Source organism: Equus quagga, unplaced genomic scaffold, assembly GCF_021613505.1.
Source record: "Equus quagga isolate Etosha38 unplaced genomic scaffold, UCLA_HA_Equagga_1.0 252_RagTag, whole genome shotgun sequence".
In the NCBI taxonomy this organism is placed as follows: domain Eukaryota; kingdom Metazoa; phylum Chordata; class Mammalia; order Perissodactyla; family Equidae; genus Equus; species Equus quagga.
This window is the reverse complement of record NW_025799860.1, coordinates 1,353,278-1,379,368: the sequence shown is the minus strand read 5'-3', so window position 1 is coordinate 1,379,368 and position 26,091 is coordinate 1,353,278. Positions and strand designations below refer to the sequence as shown.

Here is a 26,091-nt window from a genome sequence, read left to right as displayed (position 1 = left end):
GGTTCGTTTGCATGAGAGCAGAAGCCCCACCAGTGGCATTCCAGCCTCCTTCCTTCTAGTACGGGACTAGGGGAAGCCAGCGGGATCTTCAGGTGGGGAAAGTGCTCTGCTAGGCGGCCTGACCTGGAGAAGAGGAATGGGAAGGGAGCGAGGCTCAGGGACAGCCAGCGAACGGCCCCTGCAGCTTCTGGGACACAAGGCAGGCACAGCGTCTTTCCACAAGACATTGTTCTCCAGCTTCCTTGGTTTTTCAGTCCCTGTGCTTTTTAAACAGCTCTTTTTGAAATGGGTTAATCTAGCCCAGCGAGGGAAGTGCGTTTTGGCCCGCAGGCTCCCCCTGCTGGCTGAATGCCTGCACTGACAGCCTCGGTGTTGGAAGCTCCCAGAAGAGCCCAGGAGAGGGCAGCGGTGGCCCAGGAATCGCAGGCCTGGGCGCTCACAGGAATTCCCAGAACCTAGAGTGGAGACAAGAAACCCATTCACAGGGAAAAGTGGTTCCTAACAGCACGGAGGGCAGTTGTTTCTCCTCCTACTGCGGGAAACTGCCCTTACAAAGCTTAAAACAACACACGGGAGCACACACACACACATTCACTCACATTCCATCACCAAGTTCCCTCTGGACTTTTGCCCGTGTTGCTAGGCCCAGGCAGAGACTGTTCTCAGTCAGTTCACGAGGGGCCCCTGCATCGATGCTCAGGGCAGAGGCCTCCCCATCAGCACTCTCCCTGGCACAGGTGCTCGGGGCCACCTGAGGGGTGGAGGAGACCCTGGCTGCTCCCGTCCCTCCCCTCCGCCCCCTCTGTTCTCCAGGATTGGAGGTGCAATTCAGACCCACCGAGGGTCTAAGAAAGAAAGGCTGGCTGTGCATTTGGTATTATTTCTGCACCAGGAAAGAACGGAGAAGCAGGATGACTCTAACTTCCTGTACCTAAAGGCTCCAGCTCCTTCTGGATTCTTCCTTTAGCTTCATTTCCCAAAGGTCTACCCAGCCATTAGCCTTGCCCAGCTGTCCCCAGGGCACACAAGGTGCTAGGAGGCTAGGGCTACCCTCGTGGAGCACGGAACTAGGAAACCAAGGCACTCAAAACCACCAGTGAGGGCTGGGTGGATCATGGGACAGCTCATAATGGGGATATTCTGCAAGAGGGGAAAGAGGGCTCACTCTTACCAGCATTGAGATGCCAGGGCTTCGCAGGAAATACACAGACACACACACCCAGAGCACTGAAGCAGAGGGGTGGAGAGCTCACACAAAGGCAGTACACAGGGACTCCAGGGTTTGGAAGGGGGTTCAACCTGGAATAAAATCTAGCATCAGATTCCCACCCCTTGCAAACCACACCCACACCCACACCCACACCACGGGTGAGCGGCCAGGACAGCACGCTGCATTCATCCTGGCCTGCCCTTGCTCCCCACCCCGCCAACATCAAGTTCACCAACAGCCCCATTCCCTGGACTTGGGTGATACCAGACATTAGAGAGAATAGAACACAAACCCACCTATCTGGAGCCCAGCTTTGATGGTGCCACCAGTTCTTAGGGGCCAGCTTCACCCCTGTCCAAATCTTTGCTCAAAGACTCTTAGCGGGTAAAGAGCATGACCTCCAAGAGTGGCTCTTTTAGTCTCAAATTTCTACCTTTCTCCTCCCGGTGGCATGTGAGGAAGGGTGAATTTACTAGACTAGCAAATGTCAATTCCCTACTCTTGTATTTTGTTCCTAAAAGGATCCCAACCAGAAATTAGGGCCAGGGTGTGTGTGTAGGGGGAGGGGACACAGAGAAAAGAAGCCTTTCACTGCAAAGCAGTCCTGTCTTTGGTCCCCGGCCGGGCTCTCTGGACAACACAGGCCTGTCCCCTAGCTGCCATGTGTCAAGCACACACACAAGATTTTCTTTCGTTCTGCCACCATCCACTTCGAGGATCCACAGCTGCCTCAAGCGGCCACCATCCCCAGAGCGCACCCCATCCGAAGCAGACAGGAATAATAATATAGTGAAGGTGGGTGGTCAACAGTGGAAAAATCAAAGAAGTAGCAAGACATGTGATCAGTCCCTCTCTGCCCTCCCAGGTTCCCCGCCCTCCCTCCCAAATAAATAAGTTAATGGGTTTAGGAATGTTCCCACACAAAGTTCCTTCCAACCAGCTCAAGTCCTCCTCTGGTTTTGTTTTGTTTTGTTTTAAATGAACCTTTAGACTCTCTTTCTACCCTGGAGCAGCTGCACTGACAGTCTCCCTACAGTTGCTCCTCAAATAAGAAAAACAAAATTGTGCCAGGGAGAAGCCAGGCTCCTGGCTGGGGCCTGACAGCTGCTCTAGACGGGAGCCATTTTGGTTCTCATTTTGGTGAGAACCCTACTGGGAGGCTCCATTAATGGGAGGAGCAATATCAAGTCAAAATCTTCCATGAAGAAGTCCAGGCTCTGGCGAGAGTTCCTGAATGACGTCTGCCCCCAGTGGCCAGACGGAGCCACCATCTTCCCCAGCAGCGTGTGTGCGGGCTAAGCCAGTGGCCGCTATAGACAGTCTTTACAGAGAGCCACCTGGCCCTTGATGAAGTCCCGGCAGGGGCAGATCCTGTGGTGCCTGGGGTGGGCGCCGGCACAGCTGAACAGCAAGAGGTCACCTTGAAACACACAGTGCTTGTTCTTGGGGTCGAAGGAGGGCACCAGGATGTCCTTGGCCAGCTCTGAGCTTTGGCAGATCACCTCGTACCTGCAGAGGAAGAGAAAGGCACATGGGTTGGAGACGCAGGGACCGTCCTTGTCACTGGCTCCTTCGGCCCACCTGCTGTGGTGTGGGGAGCACGCTCAGTTCTCCAGCTGTGGATATGAGATGGCAGCCACTCTCTGACCTAGCAATTCTCCACCTCGCGGCATCTAGGCTGTAGAAAGGCATGTGTACGCCTGGACATGTGTGCGGGGATGTGTGCTCAAGGCTGCCTGCTGAAGCTCTGTCTGTCATGGAGAAAAACTAGAATAACCTGAATACTCACCAAGTGAGGAATGGCTGAACAGATATGGCCTATCTGTTCTTTCAGAGTTCTATGCAGCCCTTGAAAAAGGAGGGGGCAGAAATGCAAGCCCCGGCCCGGAGAGCCGTCCTTGACGGAGGCAAATAACAGAACGGGATGGACAGTGCGATCAACGTGTGTGTGTGTGTGTGTGTGTGTGTGCGTGCGTGTAAAAAGTCTGGAAGGCTACGCACTAAAGATTTAACACTGGTTACTTCTGAGGAGTCAAAGTGGGGCAAAGATGTGTATTATTCAAATATTTTAAAAAACTGATGTTGGGGCCGGCCCGGTGGCATAGTGGTTAAGTTCGCCCACTGTGCTTTGGTGGCCTGGGATTCACAGGTTCGGATCCTGGGCGTGGACCTAGCATGGCTTATCAAGCCATGCTGTTGGTGGTGTCCCATATAAAGTGGAGGAAGACTGGCAACAAATGTTAGCTCAGGGCCAATCTTCCTCACCAAAAAAAATCCCTGATGTTTAATTTTTTTTATTAACAGCTTAAAAAGATTCTTGTGGTATGTCCTTAGTCTCCCACTGAAGAGCAATCAGATGGTCTCCTGGGGGGGAGGCACTGTCCCAGGGCACTGACCCACTGGACCCCAGCAGCCACCTTTGGCCGAGGCAGCAGTGCCTCCCCATCTGTGAGGTAAGTGCCTGAGGCTTCTGGATGCAAGGAGCAGGAATCAGCACCCAGGCCCTGAGCCAGAGCCCACACTCCTGCTCCTCTGCCATCTTCTCCTAACAGCTGACCTGCCTGTGGGCTGGAGACCCTTGTGGCTTTGCTTTCTCAGGCTGGGACCACTGCATATTCCTGTCCCCAGCCTGTATCTTCTCCTTTTGCCTGGGTTACACTGGTCCCACCCACTTTGGCTCCCTCAGAACAACAAGGCCTCACTAGGTGTCCAGCATGCTGTCCCATGTGCCAGGTGGGGACCAGTTCAGAGGAGGAGGAGTAGGGAGGCCAGGCGGACCTGGGTTTGAGTCCTGATTTCATCTCTGATGAGCTGTGTGACCCTGGACAAATGACTGAGCCTCTCTGTGGCTCAGCTTCCTCTTCTGTGAAATGGGGATACATAATCCTTAGCTGACAGGGGAGGACCAGGAATTAAATTAGTGCTTATAGAGTACTTGGCAGAGTCTAGCTCTGGGTAAGTATTCAGTCAAAGAGAACTATTATCGTTATTACAAGCATCATCATCGTCATGGTCACCCTGCCTTGGCAGATGCTGGATTGCCTATGCCATCTTCCTCCCTTGTCCTACGGCGTGAATTTACATAGATGCCAATTGTTTCCCTTTTGCTTTGTTCATGGAAGTCTCGACTCTTGCTGACGGGGTGGGGATCCAGATGGGAAGCTCAAGGTTTCCAGCTGCCTCTGGAAAGCTTCCAAATGTGGGGGAAAAGCATCATTAACTGCCCCTGCCTGTTACTCCTGCGCCCTCTTGTCCTCCTGCAGCCAAACCACTGCCTGGGCCCTGCCTGCCCCTCCCAACATTAATCTGGTGCTTCCAGCACATCTGCTGGGGCTTCTGGTGGCTCTGGGGCCAGCCTGGTTCCTGGAGGGCAGTGCCCCCTCTGATCTTGCTCCCGCAGCCACCAGGGAGCTCTGCGACCTCTCTAAATGCCCTACCCCATCGGTCTTGGTGTGCTGGCTGGGAGATGGAGGTGCCCAGAGGGTTAAGGTCATGGACCCCATGAAGGCAAGAGCAGGAAGTGGGGATTTTATGGATTTCCTAAAGGAAAAATGAGTCAGAGATTTGGGGCTACCAGGTCGTTCACAGGATACTCCTACTTGTCAACCCACAGAAGGGGTCTCCAGAGCTCTACTGTGCACTAAAAGTTTCCATATGGAGTGTGGCCTTGGGGTACAGATGTATGCTTATGCTATTTATTTATGTAGGTGAATTATAGCAGCTGCTACGTTTTAACTCAAGCCATCTGCCTGGCACACTGCTGACCAGAGTGTGGAAATCTCTACAACTAGTTTCAGACCTCAGGGCAAGGAGTGTAATTGTCAGGAGCCATGAAGAAACCCTCCTGCTCCAGCCCCAGGTCACCAGGACTCAGACTCCATCCAGGCACAGCCCCCTGGGGGTGAGCACATCTCAGCCGAGGCTGCGGCAGGGAAGCCAGCCCAGGGACAGTGCCTAAAGACCCCACAAAGCACTCCAGCAGCACATGTTCCGTGGAACCACGAGGCAGTTCCCTAAGGGGCACTTGAAACAGTGCTGTGGGCACCCAGAGCAGCCTTGATGTATTAGCATGCAGGTCCCTGTCCCACAGCGCTGGGCAGTCAGGTTGGCTACTCTGTCATCCTTGCTTAACTAGTGAGCAAGGTCATCAGAGAGGTGAGGTGACTTCCTTCCCCCATTCGCTGGAGTGCACCCTGAAACCAGACAGCCTCCACAGCCCAGCAATCCTCACCCCTACGCCCTCACCGATGGATGCCTTGCCTTTTCAGGGCGTGCCCGTGGCTGCTCCTGTGATGTCTGTCGCACACACGGAGGATGAAGGGATGGAAGCAGCCCCATGCACCTGCAGTCACGGCTTCCTCCTCCCTGCCCTGGAGTTCCTCCCCTCCCACTCACTCCAACCCTGCATCTGCCGGGTCCCCCCAGACTCCCGGGATCACTCTGACTCGGGGCCATCTCTCTTCTCTCAGACACCAAATTGCTCACATTCTAGCCTCTGTGGCTCAGACTTCCCTTTTTCACAAAGGAAACCCAAACTCTCATAATTTAATACTTTAGAAGAGACAACTTGAAAAAGGAAACAATGTTACAGGCTGGGTCTCACATTAACATGTGTCCCTGTTTATGGAGAGGACGTCGTCCCGACAGGGCCACGCCAGCATGGACTCCAGCTCCTCCCAGAGCCTCTGCCTTCCGGACACCCCAGCCCTGGTCTGGGTGGAGGATGGGTCTCACCTGAGTCATGCAGTCATGCACGCTCTGTGCATGGGAGAGTGTGGTCCCCTCTCTGTCACTGACGCCACACCCTGCACGAACAGGAGCTCAGAGCCCAGCTGCCTGATTCTCCCCGATTCAAGATGACAGCACAGGGTGCTCCACAGGGCTCGACTGATGTGATATCATTCACACAACAAGGACAGGTGGCTCTTCAAGGTTGTGGACTTCCAGAGACTGGAAGAACCAGGCCCCAAGTTGGAGAATAAAAAGCAGGACTGGCTTAGAGGAGCCATTCGCTGCTAACTGGCCATGAATATGGATGGGCCAGGGTTGCCCCATCCTGAGGAGGCCCTCAATGGCCTGCTGGAGAGCTGGGGTTTTACCACACTGTCAGGATTCACAGATGTAGGAACGAGATATTCAATAGGGCTCTTATGTTCAAAGAATTAATTTCAGGCAGTTTTATTGCAAAATTAGCATTCATTGCAGCCTCCTAGGAAGGAAACCCACATATCAACAGTGGCACAACCCCATGGCATAGGCCTGGCCCCAGGACAGCCCGACACCAAGGCCTTCTGCTCTCGTGGGCTCTGCATAGTATACAGGGCTGGACAGGGAGGCCAAGGAGGGGATTGACTTCCATGATCTCGGCCTGGCGACCTCAGGTCAACTCTGCTGCCTAAAGCTCTCTGGGAGAACGGGCTGTTGTGCCCTGTCTCCAGCACTGGCTGCACATTATCTCACCATCATCCAGGATGTCCTCATTTTATAGGTGAGAAAATTGATGGAACAGAGGAAACTGGCCCATTGGCTCCCCTTCCTTCCTTCCCCCCCACTCGCTGGACCGAGACCTCTGTCCCAGAGACAGGCTGGCTGTGTGGGGCCCTGTGCTGTCTCTGGGTATCACAGGACTCAGGCAGGAGGCCTGACTCCCGCCTGGCTGGGAAGGACCGCGCTGTTGAGGACTCCCACTTGGGTTCTATTCTCGGGCTGCAGCTTCTCCTGTTTCCTCCCCCAGAGGTGGATGCAGGGTTGCATGTGGACACTTCTATGTCCACGGTCCCTAGTCCCTACCAGCGAGTACAGACTTCCGGTACAAACAGAGAGAGAAACTTGGGTTCTCAAAAAGTCACCTTGCTCCAGGAGCTGTTTGCAAAAGGAGTCAGTGGGAAGCCCCTCCTGGAACCCTAGAGTTCAGGATATGTGCTATGGAAATGGAGCCTTCTAGTACCATTTAGGCATTCCATAAATATCAGACCACCACCCCCTCTCACAAAGTTTCACTGGTCGCAGAGCAGGGTGCCACACTGACTCTCTTCTGGCCTGGCTTTTGTTGTGATGGTGGAGTCAAGGCAGCCTCTGAGCCTGGTCTTCACATAAAAGAACGGAAAGAAAATAGCATCTGCCGCATCCCTACTCAGGAGAGCTTTCCCACAGGTGCGATGCCAGAGGCCACACTCTCTCTCTAAAATGGGTGTAATCCCACACTGGAGATAAGAAGACTGACAGGCGGGACCAGGCCAGCTCACACCACCACACACGACCATAGCGGCCAAGCGCGCACTCTAACAGGATGTGAAGCCAGAATGGGGGACAGGCAAGCCACGAGCCCTAAGGCCACTCCATGCCTTAAACATCCTCTTCAAGACTGGGACCCTACCACTGCTCAACTGAATATCTAGGGGTGGGATAGCAAATCTCTTATGGGGAAATACCTACTTAGAGCAATTAAGCGGGGCTGGGAGGGGAGGCTAGGTAATTCAGCAATATGTGGCCCAGGGTGGGGAGTGATAAAAACTGGGAGCCGAGATTTAGCACTGACAGGGGTCATAAGTCAGGCCAGAAGAAATCTCACGTGGAAATTTGGGAACTCTAAATGCCAAACTTAAAATGCCAATGCAAAGGAAATGAATGACATCGTTAAAAGTTATGCGAGCACGAGGGAAAAAATTGCAGCAATACAGAGGCCCCTCCTGGGTGCAGCTCTGACCTGCAGTCCTGGTGCTACACTCACCTCCCTGCTAAGGGACCCAGCAGAGTGGGGCCTGCTCACGCCCCCTGCGATGCACCATGTTCCAGAGGTGCTGGAATAAAGTGCAAAAGGGGACAGAGGCTGCAGGAGGGGGAGGTGGCAATGGAATTGGCTGTGGGCAGTTCTGTGCCTGCTCCTTGCTGCTGGGGGCCGTCTGGGGACCTGGCTACTGTAAGGGGACCCTGGGGAGGGGGTTTGTCCATGCCTGTGGCTCTGTGTCCATCTCTGCTCCCACGGTTCCTCTGTGTAACATCAGCAAACTGCACATCTCCCACAGTCTCCAAGCCCAGAAACGGTTATTTATGTGAATACAACACCCCCAGTTGAATTCTAAATATATCAGCATGCCAGGTGACTTCACCTACGTAACAAGAAAAATGCTGGCCTCACTTTCTCTTTGCAGGGGGGTCATGCTGCAACCTCCTCCCCTTCCCAAATCTTTTCCCAACAGCCCACAAGCCTGGAAATGAAAACCTCGTCCCTCTCAACCCAACTCTAACCCAGAGGCCAGCTGGAGGCTGAGCCGCCCCCCCCCCCCCCCCCCCCCCCCCAGCACTTACTTTAGCATGTCCTTGTCCTTGTTGAGGTGCTGGAAGAAAGATGGCTCACAGATGAGCTGGTTCTCCTGGCACACCTGCTTGCAGGACTGGCCTGGCTCAGCAAACTTCACCTGCAGGGCACTGAGGGGCGGCCACATCACCTGCCCGTGGCAGAAGTCCTAGAATGACAACGAAGCCATCAGCCCAGGGAGCAAGGATGCAATTGGGGATTCAGAGCCTGTCAAGCAGGCCTGCCAAGGGGAGGCACCCCACTGTGAGAGAGCAGCAAAGGGGAGAAGTTGGGAACCAGACAGATTTGCATTGGAACTGGGCTCCCATAGAACACGTCCTTCAGCCAGTCTTTGCCTCTCTACCCACCAGCTTCCCTAATTGTGAAAGGGGGACAACAACAGCATCTCCCACCCCGGTTCAAGGCCAAGAGGTAACACACATCAGGTGCACAGCATCCTGCCTGCAGGAACGGTGGCTATTCATTATTATTACCATCAACAATTACTCAATCCAGCTATTTAAAGCCCCCGCCCTCGAAGGCCCATCTCTAGGCCCAGCTTCACCAGCTGTTCTGCTCCCTTGCTCTAATTCCAAAGACATTTTCAGTATCTACCTAACTTGGCAGTTACCTAATACGACACCTTTTAGTGAGCACTAGTTTCAACTTTGCAAAGCAAAGGAGCAGAGCCGGGAGCCTGCAGACTCGGGCCAGAGAACCCATCACGGGGTCAGGGCCTCAGCAGGTGCTCAGGGCTTGTTGGTTGAAAACAATTACAACGCTGCTGCACAATTCAACAGCTAGAGAAACTGTCTGAGGACAAGCGTGACAGGAGGTGAAGAACCCGGTACCCGCTGCAAAGACAGCCGCCCCCCAGCTCGGAAGGTGGAGGGGTGCTCAGGATGGGGCAGGACCAACCATGCTGGGGTCTGGAAGGAGTGAAGGAAACGAGCACGACCGAGGAAGACATGGGCCAGGCAGAGGGAAGGGACCTGTGCAGCACGATGAACGACGGCCTGGGCAGTGAGAAGAATGATGGAGTGGGGCGGGGGAAAGGCAGGGGAGGAGCAGGACGCTTTCCCTGCCCTGGGCCCTCAGCTGTCATTTCAGCTGGCCCGAAGCAAGCCCAAGCAGGCCCGAGTGGTGGGGACTCATGCACCCCCAGCACCAGAGTGTGTTCTCTTGAACCTTGGCACAGAAGCCCACAAAATTCCCCCGAATCCCTGGGCTGCTCAACCCGTGGAAGGTGCTGTCTGTTGCCAGAACTGAGAGCCATGCGTAAGTCCTCTGGGGGCGTGCTGGCCCTGAGGCGTGTCCACCAGTGGTGGTCAGGATCCTGGGCTCTGAATCCCACTTGTAGGAATTCACCCGATGGACATACAGGGACACGCGGTGCAAAGAAACCTACACAGGACACAAAGTGTCACAGCAGTATTGTTAGAACAGAAGCAAAAGGCCTGACACAATCTAAAGGTTGAATTTAAACAGCTAGCTGTTTAAATACAAACAATACCAAAAAATGCAACAAGTGTGCACCAGCTGACATCTCCGGGACATACTGAGAAGGGAAAGCAGCAGAGTGAAGGGGGTGTCTAGTGTGTTTCCATTTCTGTCGAGCACTGCGGCAGGAGACAAAAAGATACACACACACGTGCATTGCTCCCGGACGAATCTCTGGCTGGCGTGGGCACTGCTGAGAAGGGGAAGGAGTAACAGGGTCGGGCGTGGTAAGGAAATTTACTTTTCAATGTAAGTCCTTCCAGAATATTTTATTTTTCCTCCTGTTTCCTTTCCTCACTCTGTGTAGACAAGGAGCTGATGAACAATCCCAGGGTCGGGGCTTCCAGAACTGCCGCATGTGCCCAGAGGAAGCGTTTCGCGCCCCACCCTGCTGGTCATGTGGAGCGATGCTAAATGAGGGCCTGGCACTGCCGCGTCCCTTAGCAGCGAGGTGGGGGCAGCCTGGGAATGCAGGCCAGGCTGCATCCAGGAGGGGCCTTTTGTATTGATTGCATTTTTGTTTTTAAACCATGCTTGTTTACTTTTAGCGAGCAAAAGAAATCAGAAAAGAACACAGCTGAGGGTATACCCTGCCTTTCCCTTTTAGTGGCCGTGAACCTTTGGGCAAAACACGTAATGTTCTGAAGCCTCAGTTTCCTCATCAGAAAAACGAAGACGATGATACTGACGATTTCTACAGCTCGTTTCTCCCTCCTCCTTCCTGAAGGAGGCGATGCTGTTACACGCTGAGAAAGGCAGCAGGCAGGCAGTGAGCACTCATTGCTAGCCTCTGTTCTAGGCCCCCTCACATCCAGGATCTAGACCCCGTCAAGTAAGGCTAACCCCGCGTGCTCCTCCACATCAAGCGATCCTATGATGAAGGACGCGGCCGCTTGAGCCTGAGCGGGTTTGGTGGTTAAGCAGCAGAAATCCACCACTGCGTGGTGGTTGGGAAATGTAGAACCTGCATCCTATAAGCTGAAGACAGGAGATTCCAGAAGGGTCTCATAATTCAGAGATGATAGAAATACACTGGTTTATTTAAAGATATTAAGGTCCGGCGTAATAGTCTGAAAGTGATGTATGGTGGTTGGGTGGGCAGAGTGTCCTACCTCACAGCCCTGGGCACCACCAGAGACGGACAATTCACTGGGCTGAAGACCCTTATCTGACTCCTCGATTCATGCTGATCCTAAGCACAATCCACACGCTTGCTAAGCCTCAGGCAGCACAGTGACGCTGGCCTGGATGCTGTTACTAAGGGTGACGGCATGGACCCGGGGTCCCCTGAGAAGGAACACAGTGTTCACCGGTGGCTGTCACTCTCTTATTTGGCAGTATATGGAAACTTACTGGCTGGCCTTTGATGCTCTGTCCATCCCACAAGAATGGCCATCATCAAACAGGAAGAAGGAGAACACGCAGTGATGAGGGCAGTTCTTGCTGATCAGAGCCGAGTGAGTGCATGGATGTTTGGAAAACGTTAAGTGTTGCTTTGTTGTTTGTTTTTCTGGCTGGCTAATGCAAGCAACTTTGTTTATAATTCTTAAGGCCCAATCTCATAACTTCTACAGCCTTTAAATATTATAATAGATTTTTAATCCAATGTACACCAAAGCCTACTGTGCGACTGTACAGAATAGGCAAACCACCAGGAATCCAGACCAGATCATGCCGTCTAGCTCACTGGAAGCCAAGTGAGAGATCTCCTCTCTGTGCCTCTAGGACTTAGCTTGGCCCAACCCTGGATTAGGCCGGGGAACTGGAAACCCATGTTGAAGGCTCAAATTCTCGCTTTTATAGCTTGTAAAAATAATCATAGAATGTCTCTCCTTATAGGACACCTACAGGCAGTTAGAGCTGAGGGCCATATCTCTACACTTGCTGAGTCTGAGAGGCCCTACGGAGCCCAGCACTTCGTCCCGAGCAGGGCAAGATGGCACCATGAGGTCTACACAAAGGGGAGTGCCCTCAAAGCTCACTGCAGGGTGGATCTGCCCATTTGATCATTTCTCAGTAAACCACAGCAGCCGACATCTTTGAAGTTCCCTTCATGAGGTGAGCTTAGCTAAATTTCACAGAACTCTGGTGCTCCAGGCACCCTTGCTCATGGCTCACCAGGAGCTGGTCTGGCATCCTCTCAGTAGTCTGTTACGGGAGCCAGTTGGATCGGGAATAGTAAAAATGGCAGAACTTCTTAAGACTTAGTGAACCATCTGGAAAGTCTGAAGGTGATAAAACTGAACAGAGGGAGGCCTGAAGGTGTCCCCACGACACCAGATACGGCAGGAGGGAGCGCGAGGATCTGGGGTATTATTCTAGCCCCAGCTGGGGGTCTTCACCACTGTCCCTCAAGCTCTCGCTGCCAGCTTTCACATCTAAATTGAGATAATATCATTTGTCCTTCAGTCCTTATATAGTTCCTGTGAGATAAAATGAGTTGACTCCTAAGAAGGTGCCTTGACATGTTAAAGATCATATTCCAAGGCAGCCAAGTAGCTGCCAGGGTCCAGAGGCAAAAGTTGAGTGGCCTGAATTACACACGACAGTCGCTCACAAGAACCATCTCTTTGCCCAGCTGCTTGCAGGACACAACTGAAACGGCAGCCCTGTCATAAGTCTCTACTCACCCCTAGGGGCAAGCTCGGGAAGGCTGGGGGGGTCTTCTTTTTCATGCAACCTCGGCATAGGCGAACATGGCAATGCCAACTTGTCGTGTCTCCTGCTATAAGCACTCATTCTTTTTTTCATCAACAAATACTTGCTAAGAAGCAGAAAACATAAGGGTTCGGAGCCTGGACTGCCTGGGTTTGACTCTCAGCTCCTCCATTTACTAGCTGAGTGATCTTGGCTACTTACACGATCTTTCTTTGCCTCAGTTTCCTCAACTGTAACATGAAGAAAATATCAACTGCTACTTCATAGAGCTGTTGAGGGGATTAAGATAATGATAGTGTGTAAAGTGCCCAGAAAAGTGCCAGATATAAATAACATGATCTATAAGTTGGCTGTTACTGTTCCTATGTGCAAGGGACTTTTCTAGGCTCTTGGGGGTGACTTGGTGACAAAAGGGAACCAAAACCCCTGCCTTCATAGAGCTTATAATCAGTGAGGAAGACAGAAAAACAAAAGAAATAAATCCTTAAAAGGTGGTAAGTGCTCTAGAAAAGAACGAAGTGAGGAAAAGGGGTTGAGACAGTTGGAGGAGAGGGTGTCCAGAGACGGTGTCATTGAGAAGGTGACATTTGAGAAAAGACCTGAGGAAGTAAAGGGGTGAGCCACGCGAGTCACAGGGAAGAAGACTCCGTGCAGAGGAAAACTCAGCTCAGAGGCTCTGACGACAGAGCGAGCGTGTCTAGCAGGTTCCAGGAGGAGCAGGGAGCTAGCTGTGTGTCGCTCGAGCAGAGGACGTGTGATGGGGACTGGAAGGAGGAGAATATGGGGTCTGGGAGGTCTAGGAGTCAGTGCATGCAGCTTTGGGGGCCCAAGTAAAGCTCTGGCTTTTCCTTGGAGTGGGAGGGGGGCCCCTGCAGCGTTCTGGGCAGAGGAGCAAGAGGATCTGCTGTGCTGAGAACAGACGGCAGGAGGAGAAGCAGAGACAGTCAGGAAGCTAGGCAACAGTGCAGGACAGAGAGAATGGCCTCGGACCAGACCCAGGCATCTTAGTTCCACAAACCTCCGTGAAACACTCACATCATACATTGGCTTCGAAGGTGTTTTGATTCATCCATTCAAAACTTTACAAATGACTGTTAAAGCCTGTGTTGGAAATATGAACATGAATGAGACTGTCTCTAGGCTCAAAGGCTCAGCGCACGGTCTAGTAAAGAGAGGTTGACATTTCAAAAATTATAGAAAAGAACAAAACAGACATCCAAACAGGATGTAAGGGCCACTTAGAAGGGGAAAATAATTAACTGTGTAGGGAGGGGAAGCATGATAGTGGTAGCAATCAGAGAAGGTTTCCAGGAAATAGGGTCTTTTAGGCAGGATTTTGTAGGCTGAATAGGAGTTAGTGGCTTATCACAAACATAGTGCTTTGCAGATAATTGGTGCTCAATAAAGAGCTATTGAACTGAATGGTTTTGGCATCCTGGGGCTCTGACAGTAGTATAAGCAGAAAAGGACAATATTCTAACCCAGAGAGGCTTTATACAGCCAGAGTGAGAGAAAGAGTAAATTCCAATCTCATTAACAAGCCCACTTAGAACACAGAACGTCTACATTCCTCTCTAGCAATGATTTTAACCAGTCACCAAACTTCCCTGAATTTGCTTGACTATTCTAAAATTTTCATGCAGTAACTGTAATAAGAAAGGTTTATTAAGCAACAAATTTATAGGAAAAAGCACTGTTCTGAACAAATGAATACAACCGTGAAGAAGTAAGAATGCTGCCTTTGTGACAAAGGCTAAGCAATAGCATGAAAAAAAATTCACAGAAGTACCAAAAGAGCCAGAGAAGATAGGGTGTGGGCCGCTCCCGGGAGAGAAGCACTGGGTGCAGGGGCTGGCTTGTCCCTCCCTCTTGGTTGTACATGATGGGATCTTTTCCACAAACTCTCTACCCCCACCCAGTCCCGGCCAAACCTTTAAGAGTTATGACACCCACAACACATGAGGCCAAATGGATTTCTGCAGAAACTCACATTACCTGGAACCAGGAACACAGGTTCAGATACAGGGTCTGGAGGAAGTAAGGTCAGGAATTTGCAAAAAAAAAAAAGGTGGGGAGGGAGGCATGTTCCAGGCCATCAAATTGGGGTTTGGGCTAATTTCAGCTACTTGAGAGGTAAGGGAAACACTTGTTATTTACGTCATAGCTGGGAAATCCAGGCTTTGGCACAGAAAAAGTGTTCAATAAAGAGGACTGGCTGGATCAAACACATTTCAGTTGCTTGTTGGTGCCCACCGTCCTCAGCCTGTGTTGCCCTCAAAAAAAGTGGCCTCAGTCCACTGGGTGGCCCCTGGGGCTGGTTCCCAGCAGAGGGTGTGAATTTGTGTTTCCACAAGGGCCACAGACAAGGTGGCTGTGAAGCCGGATGCAGCGACTCATGCCCATGGATCTCTCTACACATGCAAATAAACGAGTCAACACGCTCACTGCTGAAAGAGCCAAATATAAACCTCCTGCATTCCACCCTCTTCCACTGGAGTCTACCCAGGAGAAATGAAAACATATGCCCATACGCATGTGATTGTTCATGGCAGCGCTCTTCACAAGAGCCCAAAGGTGGAAACGCCCCAAATCTCCATCAGCTGGTGAACGGATAAACCAACTGTGGTATATTCGTCCAATGGAATACAATTTAGAATAAAAGAACGAATGAGGACTGATACATACTACAATGTGCACGAACCTCACAAACATTATGCTGAGTGAAAGAAGCCAGAAATCTCCCAGAAAACGCAAATCTACAGAGACAGACCACTGATCAGTGTTTTCCTGGGGCAGGGAGCAAGGGCTGACTGCAAACAGGCTCAAACAAGCTTTTTGGGGTGATGAAAATGTTATAAAACTAGATTGTGGCTGTAATTGCACAACTCTACCAATGTGCAAAAAACCCTTGAATTGTACTCTTACATGGAGTCAATTTTATGGTCTGTAAATTACATCTCAATGAAGCTGTTTAAAACACACATCTTGGTGGGTTTCTGGGCTCCTGCAGCAAGTAGCAACGGATTTCAGAGGGCCTAGTCTGAGCCAGGTACTGTTTTTAGCTCCAAGATGTATTGATCTGTTCATTCCTCCACCAACCCTATGGGGTAGGTGGTATTATGCCCATTGCACTAAAGAGGAAACAGCACGGAGAAGTTAAGGAACCTTGCCCAAGGTCACAGAGAGAGTGGGAGCAGAGCTGGGTCGTGAACCCGACAGTCAGACTCCAGGGTCCAGCACTTAATCATCACCCGCCCAGTCTCCCCGGGATCAGGAATGGCAAACAGCAGCTGTTGATTTTTCCAAAGAGCAAACATTCCCCAAGCTAGCGCCAACCTTCTCCCCTTCCCAATTCCTCTTCCTCTTTCCCTGAAACCTGTCACCTCGAGCACTCCCCCACCCTGGTCTATCCAGATGGACTCCCAGGCTTGTCCTCGCATCTACAACACTCCTAGGAAGTTCAGATTTCCCAGGAGCTGAAGCTCGTGGTTCCACAGCAGCTCCTGGAGCTGTTAACTCTTTATTCCCCTCCCTATCTCCAGAATGCTTATTACATGAATCACAGAGCTCTTTGCTAAATAATCTGAGCACCATCACCCTGTATATTTACAGGGTCTTTATAGGGAGCAGCAAATAGAATTGAAGAGCCTATGTATGGTTCCCAGAAATCAATCTGAACGTTGCCCTTCCTTCAAAAGAAACTGCTGTGCTCTCCGGCCTGAGGCAAATATCCAAATCTTTTCCAAGAAACGCATAATGAGAACCGTAACAAGCCCAGATGCTCTGGGGTTAGGGAAGAGCGGCCTCTTGATCTTAGATTACAAGGGATTTTTGCCTTGGCACCAACTCCCCCACTGCTGGAGAGAGCTCCTCTTCTGGAGAGCTGATTTAAAAGAGCGTGCAATCCAAATCAACACTGTTAGTACAGTAAAGCGGGCGCGTTAAGGGGAAAAAGCACATGGCTTTCCTGAAGCCAGGATTCGTTCCCACTGGGTGCTCCTGCCCAGGTGGCTGGGTGTGAGGTAGGTATCCTGCTGTCAACTGCTCCACTGGACACTGAAGCCTGGGGCCTTCTCAGCTGCGGTCCATTGGCTTCCTCTGGCTCCTCTGCCCTGGCGGAGTGTGATGGACAACCTTGAAACGGTTCCAGGATAAAAGCTTCCTTGCTCCTCTTGCAGATCACATGGAGGACTCTGAAGGCGGAGATCAGCCTAATTAGGGCTCCTCCTAGCTCAAGGGATGGGAAGCCTGGGCTGGCGCCTCCTCTTTGGAGCTCGAGCCTGTTCTGTTCATACCAGAAAGACTTCTCTCTCCAGTCTCATTGCTCTTTGAAGACATTCTTCTGCCTGCAAAAACACTGAACACCCCAAGCTCTAAAATACTGGGACCTAGAGTTGACCATTAGATGGAGAAGACCCAATCTGTGAACCAATAGGGTCTTGGCTTCCCATCTTCCCTCTGGAGTTGGGGAACATTATGACTTCCATAGGACCCTCCCCAGATGCTTCGGATAAACTCAAAATAGGCCCCCTTATTGCTCATTTAGGAGCACTGAGAGAACGTTTAATAAGGGAGCATTTAATAAGAAAGGTCCAAACACAAGATTCCAAGAACAATTGTTCTAAAATGCCAATCTGACAGCATCAGTGCCTCTCATCCTGTGCTAAAACCTTTCTTTAGCTTCCCGTTGTTGCCGAATCAAACACGAATTTTCAGCTGAGCCTCAGCAACTTTTTTCTTTTTTTTAAAGATTGGCACCTGAGCTAACATCTGTTGCCAATCTTTTTTCTTTCTCCCCAAAGCCCCCGAGTACACAGCTGTAGTACAGGTGTAGGTCCTTCTGGTTGTCCCACGTGGGCCGCTGCCTCAGCATGGCTTGATGAGCGGTACTAGGTTCACGCCCAGGATACGAATGGGCAAAACCCTGGGCTGCTGAAGCAGAGTACGCAACTTAACCACTCGGCCACTGGGCTGGCCCCTCAGCGTCTTTTTCTGATCTGTCTCTTCCACTAGACTCATCTGTCACATGGCCTCTCTTCAGTCACTGGTAGACGTCCAATAACTCACCACAATTTCTCTTTTTTCCCAGGTCTTGCATCTTCACATGTACGGTCTTCCCCACAGGCCCAGTTTGCCTTCAGGACTCATCTACTCATCTTGCAAAATGAGTCAAATCCGGGGCTGGCCCCGTGGCCGAGTGGTTAAGTTCGTGCGCTCCGCTGCAGGCGGCCCAGTGTTTCGTTGGTTCGAATCCTGGACGCGGACATGGCACTGCTCATTAAACCACGCTGAGGCAGCGTCCCACATGCCACAACTAGAAGGACACACAACAAAGAATATGCAACTATGTGCCGGCGGGCTGGGGTGGGAGAGAGGAAAAAATAAAAACTATCTTTAAAAAAAAAAATGAGTCAAATCTTACAGATAAGACTCTCCTCGTCTTTTCCTGCTCCCCACTCTGCAGGCTGAGTTATGCCATCATAAGCATCCTAGTTATATCACTGTCACAGGGCATAATCTAGAGCAGTGGCATTGCCTGGGGACTTGACTGGCTTCTTTGTGAAACATGAAGCTACCTCAGGACAGGGGCTCATCCTTCGACGTCTCCCCTACCCACGATTCCTAGTGTCCTAGTGTCCCACAGCACATTTCCGCGGACAAATATTTACAGATTATATGAATGAATAAATAATAGCAAGCAAAAAAGAACGCTCTGGATTTCTGTGAACTGCAGAGCTCTGTACAAAAGTCCGTGTCCAGGAGGTAGAGTGAAAGGGCAGTTTTATTAGCATCTTTTCCAGAAGACAGTTTAGTGACATGTTTTCCAAATCATAAGGTCCAAAATGAGCTTCCTGGTTCCTGCTACACATGAATCACAGTTACTATGCACCTACTGTGTGCCAGGAGGGGGCTAGGCACTTGGGATACAGAGGTGGCCAGGCTGGGCGTGGCCCTGCATTATGGAGCATTTAGTGAGGTCTATTTGGGGAGCGGGACCCTCCTGTTTGAAAGGCAGCCTAGTCACAGATTTACAGAGAACAGGCCAGATGAGAACTTTTAAAGACTGGCTGGGATTCAAGTCTTAGGGAAGAAAGAAAGAAAAGCCTTCAAATAAACTTGATAAAGAGTCCTTTTACACGTGGTGGTGAGTGACTATTTTCCCTGAGAGGAAGTAGAGACAGGAAAGGACAAAGTAGGTTTCAGAAGCAGCTGCCGGGATCCCGGGAAAATCTCAGACAGCTTCCCGTGAAGGTGGGAAGAGCTGCAAGGTCCTAAAACGCACTGCCAGAGGTGGCCGCTGCAGCACCTCTCTGCGCCTTCAGGAAGAACCAGCACCTCCTGGAGGTAAAAAAGATGGGAAGTATGCCGCTTGGCCACGCCACCACTGAGGCCCCAGCCTTGACATTGCTACAGGCCTGGGCACAGACCAAGCCAGCATCAACCTCGATTCCACGACATGTCAGTCCGGTGACTGTATTCCCCAGAGAATGGAGTTATTACTGTCACCTCCCAGGATTACCGTGAGGAGTAAACGAGATTATGCCCTGTGATGGGCTGGGTACACATTGGCATAAATGGTTGCTAGAGTTAGGATGATGATTCTGTCATTCTTAATTTAGGGGTCAAAAACTGAATGAGGTAATGATTCACAAGTTTAGTTCTCATGGTAAAGTCTAACGAGTAATATTGTACAGTATATTATATAATAATATAACATGCTTATATAAGAGTATATAATATAATGATAAAATATAATACATTAAGTGATCAACAGCATAGTTTGCATTTATTAAGCAGTGTGCCAGCTCTGTTCTAAGCACTTCCTATGTACCAGCTCATTTAATCCTCACACCAGCCCTGTGAGGGTCTATTATTACCCTTATTTTACAGGGAAGGATACTAAGGCATAGAGAGTAACACGTCCAAGTTATAGATCCAGAGAGTCATGCGGGTGTGATGAAGCCAGGTGGCTGGGCTGCAGAGCATGCCCTCCTGCCACTAAGAAACACCCAGAATATCAGATCCGCCACCCTGAAACCTGTGCCCCGGCTCTCCCTCTCCAGCAGCTGCACCCAGGACTGTCCACTGCTCTCCACAGTCTGTCACCTCAAATCTTTCCCTTTGAAACCTACCTTGGACCGACTCTACAATCTACGCCTACTTACATTTTCAACATACTGTTTCTATTTTCAGCCCGCACAATCCTCATCCCCTATTGTGTAAAGATCTCTTGATCACCCCAAGACACTCTGCTCTGCTCTTTAAGAGGAGCCCCTTATTTCTGGAATCTGGTCAAGGAGTTCACACTCCCGAAACCATGGGGGTTCTGAATCTGTCTGTTTTTAGCTCTGGGTTGCTTTTGAAGCCTAAGGAATTAAAACATTATAAAATGATGGCAATGACACTATTGGCCTTTACTGCTATGAGTGCAAGCCAGAGTTTCCAACCTCTGTTGGGGGTGGTGAGACCCCTGGAGCCCTCCTCTGCTTTGGGACTGAAGTCCTGCTTTTTATCTAAGTATATGTTTCATATACTTAGGTTTCATGTAAAGTTGCATTTGAAAAGGGGTCCTGTTTTAAAAGATGTTTGAAAGCCACTAAAAAGTCCTAACATATCTGGAATTATGGAACTTATAAAGGACTGCTTAGAAACCACTGGTTTCAGTTCTTGCCTTTTTCAAACTTTTTTTTCCTTTAGGAAGATTAGTCCTGAGCTAACATCCGCTGCCAATCCTCCTCTTTTTGCTGAGGAAGATTAGCCCTGAGCTAACATCCGTGCCCATCTTCCTCTGCTTTATACGTGGGATGCCTGCCACAGCATGGCTTGAGAAGCGGTGAACAGGTCTGTGCCCAGGATCCAAACCTGCAAACCCCAGGCTGCTGAGGCGGAACATGTGAACTTAACACTGCACCCCCGGGCTGGCCCCAGTCCTCGCCGTTTTTAGGGTGAGAAATGAAGATGAGGCAGGACCAGAGAGCCGCCGCTCTGTCCCTCTCCCCACCCAAGTCTTTCTGATGCTCCTCAGAACGCATTCAGGGCACAGGTCTGATGGTCAAGGAGGTCTGCATCTTGACCATCCAGTCTCTCCCATTTTAAGTTTCCATTTGACCTTCTGCCATCATAAAGAATATTCTTACCCCAAGGAGAGATTGACTCCCTTGGATGACCAAGACAGGGCATACTTTAAAATTTCAACAAGGCATTATCAGCTTCTGGAGCCTTCCAAAGCAAGAAAACAACGAAGAAACATGATGAGCTCTTAACTGTTCACAAGAGCCCTCTGGGGTAACAGGAAGCAGGACACGGCAAAGACAGATGAACTTCCGAAGAGCCTCACCTGTTTTTCAATGAAAGCATTGATTCTCTGCAACATCCCCTCACATGTGAATTCATATGGCATGTACGGCTCAATCTGCGGAGACAGAACACAGTAACATGAAAGAGGAGGACGCAGGATATGCCACACTTACCTAGTCCTCCACTGACTCATTCACACTCAGGTGCCAACACCTGCAGGCAGCCTCGAGGGGGGCTAAGACTATGAACTTGGATGTCAACAGACATGGGTTCACAGCCTCACTCGGCTCCTTACTAGCTGTGGGACCCTGAGCAAATTACCTACCATTTCTGAGCCTCAATTCTTCATGTATAAAATGGGGATAAGAAAAACCCACCTCTTTTAAGCTGTGGTGAAGATTAAATGGAAAAAAACCCAGGGTACAGTGCCTAGTTCAGTGTCTAGCACATAGTGGGTATTCAACAAAAGGTGAGGAGTATCACTTGTTAGAAGGTGAGCTCCATGGGGCAGGGTCCATGGCTGCTGGGTCATCTCTACATCCCAGTGCTGGACAGTGTGACACGCAGGAACTTAGCAAGTCTCTGTTGAATGAATGCATGCTTCCTAGGCTGAGAAAGGCACATGATCAGTGGTTTGAGGACCCGTGATGGTGACAAAAGCATCGGTCTGTTTCAGTAGGTGAGGTTAGCATGTACCCAAAGAACTCATGGTGCAAAAACAGAGGAATAAACTACACAAGGAGTTTAGCTAGAGGCTCTTTGGAGGCTAGAAGGTCAAAGCAGACTTCTGCTCATGCTGGGCTTCTAAGGCCAGCTATGGATCTAGCAAGCCAAGACTGAGGGGTCTGAGATGTGGAAGATGTTCCAGGTGGAGAAAGTAGTGGGAAATTAGACACAAAAGAAGGACAGCAGGAGGGAAGACTTCGGGATCATGGAGGCTGGTGAGACAAGGCTGGAAAGAGGGTCACTGGATTTCCACAAAAAGATTTCTACACTAAGGAGCCTACACTTTATTTGAGGGTAGCAGGAAACCCTAGAAGGTGCTTCACTGGGGTGGGAGAGGCAATCTGATCAATATATTGTGACACCTGAGGCAAGGGGAGGAAATGAGGGTTTGATCTCTGCTGTATGGTGTCTCAGCCAACACCATGAGCTATGAGGCCTGTTTTTGGGGCAGCCAGCTAACACTACTAATTTGAAATGGAAATTTCATGTGGGATAAAATTACCAGCAATGCAGTCTGTTACAGCTTCAGAGAGCCCAAAAGCACTTCTCAGCAAGAGGATAGAAGGGTACATTCACCATCTCCCTCTCAAGTCTACTCTTGCCTATCTCAAATCTACAGAGCGGAGAAATGGACAAAACACCTATGAGTTTAAACCTGCTGAAAACGGGACAATTGACAGAGAAGGTATCCTTCTGTGGATAGCCAAGAAGTTGGTCTCAAGGTATCTTCCTTCTTTTCTGTGTGTGTTGACTCACACATTACATTTGAAGTCTTCTTCAACCATGACTGTTAATTCCATACCATATCTTCAAATGCACAATTAGATGGTGCATCACACAGGTTGAATCTCAGTCATCCTTGCCCACATCCATCCAGAGAAGCCGAAAGAGGCTAAGCCATAAGCATTACAATATCAGGGCAGGACTATTCTGCAAGAACAGAATCTTGTCCCTAGACAGTTCATCTCAGAAAAGCTCAATACGTTGAAAAACTAACTTCCATGTCCCAAGCTTGCTCCTTTTCATCTCAAGCTTTTACACTTGCTGTGCCCTCTCTGATCCAGATGTAGCCTTTCATGCCAAATGTAAAATTTTTCTTTTAAAGGATATTTATTTACTCAATCTGTGGGTGATTCCAGAAGCTTTCTATAACTGGCCTAGAGATACGTCTCCCTGCAAAGGTTCACAGAAGGAACAAAAAGAAGCAACAACAGAAGACTTGGCATATTGGGCTCATTTATAAGGGAACAAGTAGAATTTCTAGAGTGAAATAAACATCACTGGCCATCTGTCGTGAGATCAACAGATCCAGTTATGTGGTGGGAAGCAGGCTGAATATTTGAGGGCCAGTCCTACAACCTACTTCAAAGGGCATCCATTAGAAGTGGATGAATTAAAACAAAAGGCTCAATGCAATAAATACAGAAAAATGGCTCTTCCTGTGTCCTTCTACGAACCAAACTGAGCTTAACCAAAGGGATGCTGACTCATTAATTGTTCTGTGGCCAGTTCACTGTTTTAAAGTATATGGAGCCAAACAATTTTCCTATAAAGGAAATACAAAACAAGGAAACTGTATTCTTAATCCACCTCTGCCTGTGAGTTCCACTAGCCCTTCTGCTGTAGACGGGAACAGGGCCCTCTGTGTGGGAAAGCTCTGCAGACGCCTGGCTTTGGGGATAAAGAGCACCAGAAAGCCTCAGATGTAGGAGTTGTTGCACACATTGGGGGTGTGTATGTGATAGTTTTCTGCATGACAGTCCTTCAGGAACAGCCAAAGGTTCTTTAGGGGATGGAATAAAAGGAATGTTGAAACCACATCCAGTCACTGAGAAACCCAAGTCGGGCCAGTCGTGGAGAAGCAGGAGGAGTGTTCTTGGTCATCCTGCTTTGTGGAAACAGGACTGTTACTCACACGGCCGTGGAAGGATGACTGCAGGCTGTACTGTGTAGTTTCCACTGGCCTCGGAACTTTCCAATGTCTCCCCACCTTCTCCTTTGTTTTCTTCTCCTTACCTCCCTCTGTGTGGGATGTCCTGTCTCCCCTGTACACTCTCATTTTCTAAGATTACAATTCCTACAGGGAACTGCTCTCAGAGATCAGCTAAGGTCTCCATGGTGCCACCTGACAGACGTGGCTTGGCATCGTTCAATGATGATATTCAATGGCATATTCAATGATGATCCAATATTTCTTGGAAGGTACCAGAAGACCAGGAGTTGAGTCCTATCCCCTCTATCTACTAAATATAGGATTTTAAGTCAGACATGTCCTGTAATTTCTCTGGATGATATCAAATGTAAACTAGACCATGTTATGCCCCTGCTCAAAACTTCCCATCCCACTTAAAACAAAACCCAGAATCCTTATTGTGCCAGTTTAAAGGCTCTACACATTCCGGCTCGCAGGGACCCTTTTATGGGCTCCATTATTTCTGATGAGAAGTTGGTGGTCTTTCATATTATTCTTCTTCAGAATGTAATAAATTTTTCTCTGACTGCTTTCAAGATTTTTTTCCTTATCTTTTGATTTCAGCAGTTTGGCTATGATGTACTTATTTTTTTTCTTCATATTTATCCTACTTGGGGTTCACTGAACTTTCAAGATCTGTTGGTTGATGCCATTCATTAATTTTAGAAAATTATTAGCCATTATCTTTTCAAACTTTCTTCTCTCCTCCCTCTGAGATTCCAATTACACATAAGTTAGGTTGGTTGATAAGAGTCCCACCGATCCCACATGCTCTTTTTTATTTCATTCTTTTTACTTTTGGTGATTCAATTTGCATAATCTCTATTAACAAGTTTTCAAGTTCACTGATGGTTTTCCTCTTCTGGATAAACCCACAGAAAGAGTTCATTTCTGATATCATATTTTTCACAGTTCTAGCATTTTTTCATTTTGCTTTTAAAAAAAATTTCCATCTCTCTGATGAAATTCCTCATCTATTCACATTATGTTGTCCACCTTTTTCACCAAATATTTTAATATATTTATCTTAGCATTTTAAAGTTGCTTTGTGATATAATTCCAACACCTGGGCCATCTCTAGGTCTGGTTTTACTGACTGTTTCCTCTCTTAATGATGGGCCACATTTTCTTGCTTTTTTGAGTGTCAAGCAATTTAAAATCCTGTAATTAAATATGACAAAGCCTGGCATGAAATTTCTGACCCATTTCTAACAAGCACCAGGATTTTAACGACAATAGTTTTTCTATTATTCTCATTCCTCACTTCATCTCTCTTTCCCACTCTTATCTTTCCCTTTACTTCATTTCATGCTGTTTTTAATCTTATATTATTTTAGCAAACTAGTCAAAAAGACCTAGGTTTCAATCCAGATTCTACTACTTACTAGTTGTGTGATCTTGGTAAATTAATTAATTTCTTTAAACAATAATCTTCTCACCCGCAGAAGGATTAAATGAGATAAGGCTCAGAAAGATGTACAGAAAGATTCTAGATGTGTTAGAAAGAGGTTCTCTCTACATAAGACACTATTACAGTTAGCTTTTTTTTTCTTAAGTGGTCTTAAATAGTTTTTGGAATAAGATGGAAAAAGGTTGATCAGGGTTTTAAAATGTGAAACATTAAAGCATCCATGGAATGAACAGAGCCAGGCTGACATAGGAGTGAGCAAATACAACTCAGTGCCCACTCTCAATGCTTCATGTATCAGGCATTCCCATCAGATATTTGTCTGACAAAAGGATCGTGTGACCTGACTTGGAAAGAGGGTCTTTGCAGATGTAACCAAGTTAAGATGAGGTCATAGAAACTTAGGGTGGGTCCTAATCGGATATGACTGATGTCCTAAGAAGAAGTGGAGGACAGTTATATATACACACACACACAAGGAGAACACCATGTGATGACAGAGGTAGAGGTTAAACGCTGCAGCTGCAAGCAAGGAATGCCAGCAGAAGGTGGAGGAGGCAAGGAAAGATCCTCCATCAGAGGCTTCAGAGGGAGCAGGGCCCTGCCAACATCTTAATCGTGGACTTCTAGCCTCTAGAACTGTGAGAAAATAAATTTCTGTTGCTTAAGCCACCAAGTTTGTGGTTCTTTGTTATGGCAGCCCTAGGAAACTAATACCCTAAGGGACTCTGGGGCTCAAGAAAGAAGGAAGAACCTTCTATCTCCACAGGAATGACTAGATGTGTGGCAGATATTCTGAAGCAGTCCAGTGGTCCCATTGTCCACTCAGCACTTCTCTGGGCTTGGCCAACCAGAGGTCTGGGGAACTTCTACTCTAACTATTGTGACCAGGATTGGGATTGTACATGCCATCAATGGGAAGCTCTGAGCAGCCACCCCAAAGCTCAATAATCAGACCCCCTTTAAATGGAGCAGGACATGGATAATACATCGGGGAGCTCTTGTTCCCCTGGAGATGCTCT

General features: G+C 49.1%; 1 protein-coding gene across 4 annotated transcripts in view; it reads right to left on the bottom strand.

The window, feature by feature from the left end:
• Positions 1-2,095: 2,095 nt before the first annotated feature.
• The window catches only part of LOC124233828 (alpha-1,6-mannosylglycoprotein 6-beta-N-acetylglucosaminyltransferase A), a 323,186-nt gene continuing 299,190 nt past the window's right edge, over positions 2,096-26,091 (bottom strand). For all 4 annotated transcript variants that reach the window (XM_046651070.1, XM_046651069.1, XM_046651068.1 and 1 more), the window contains 3 exons: positions 21,004-21,078; positions 8,519-8,676; positions 2,096-2,719 (listed from right to left, as the gene is read on the bottom strand). In XM_046651070.1, the coding sequence (XP_046507026.1) occupies positions 2,521-2,719; positions 8,519-8,676; positions 21,004-21,078 (432 nt within the window). In that variant the 3' untranslated portion in view covers positions 2,096-2,520. The remainder of the gene's footprint in view (positions 2,720-8,518; positions 8,677-21,003; positions 21,079-26,091) is intronic.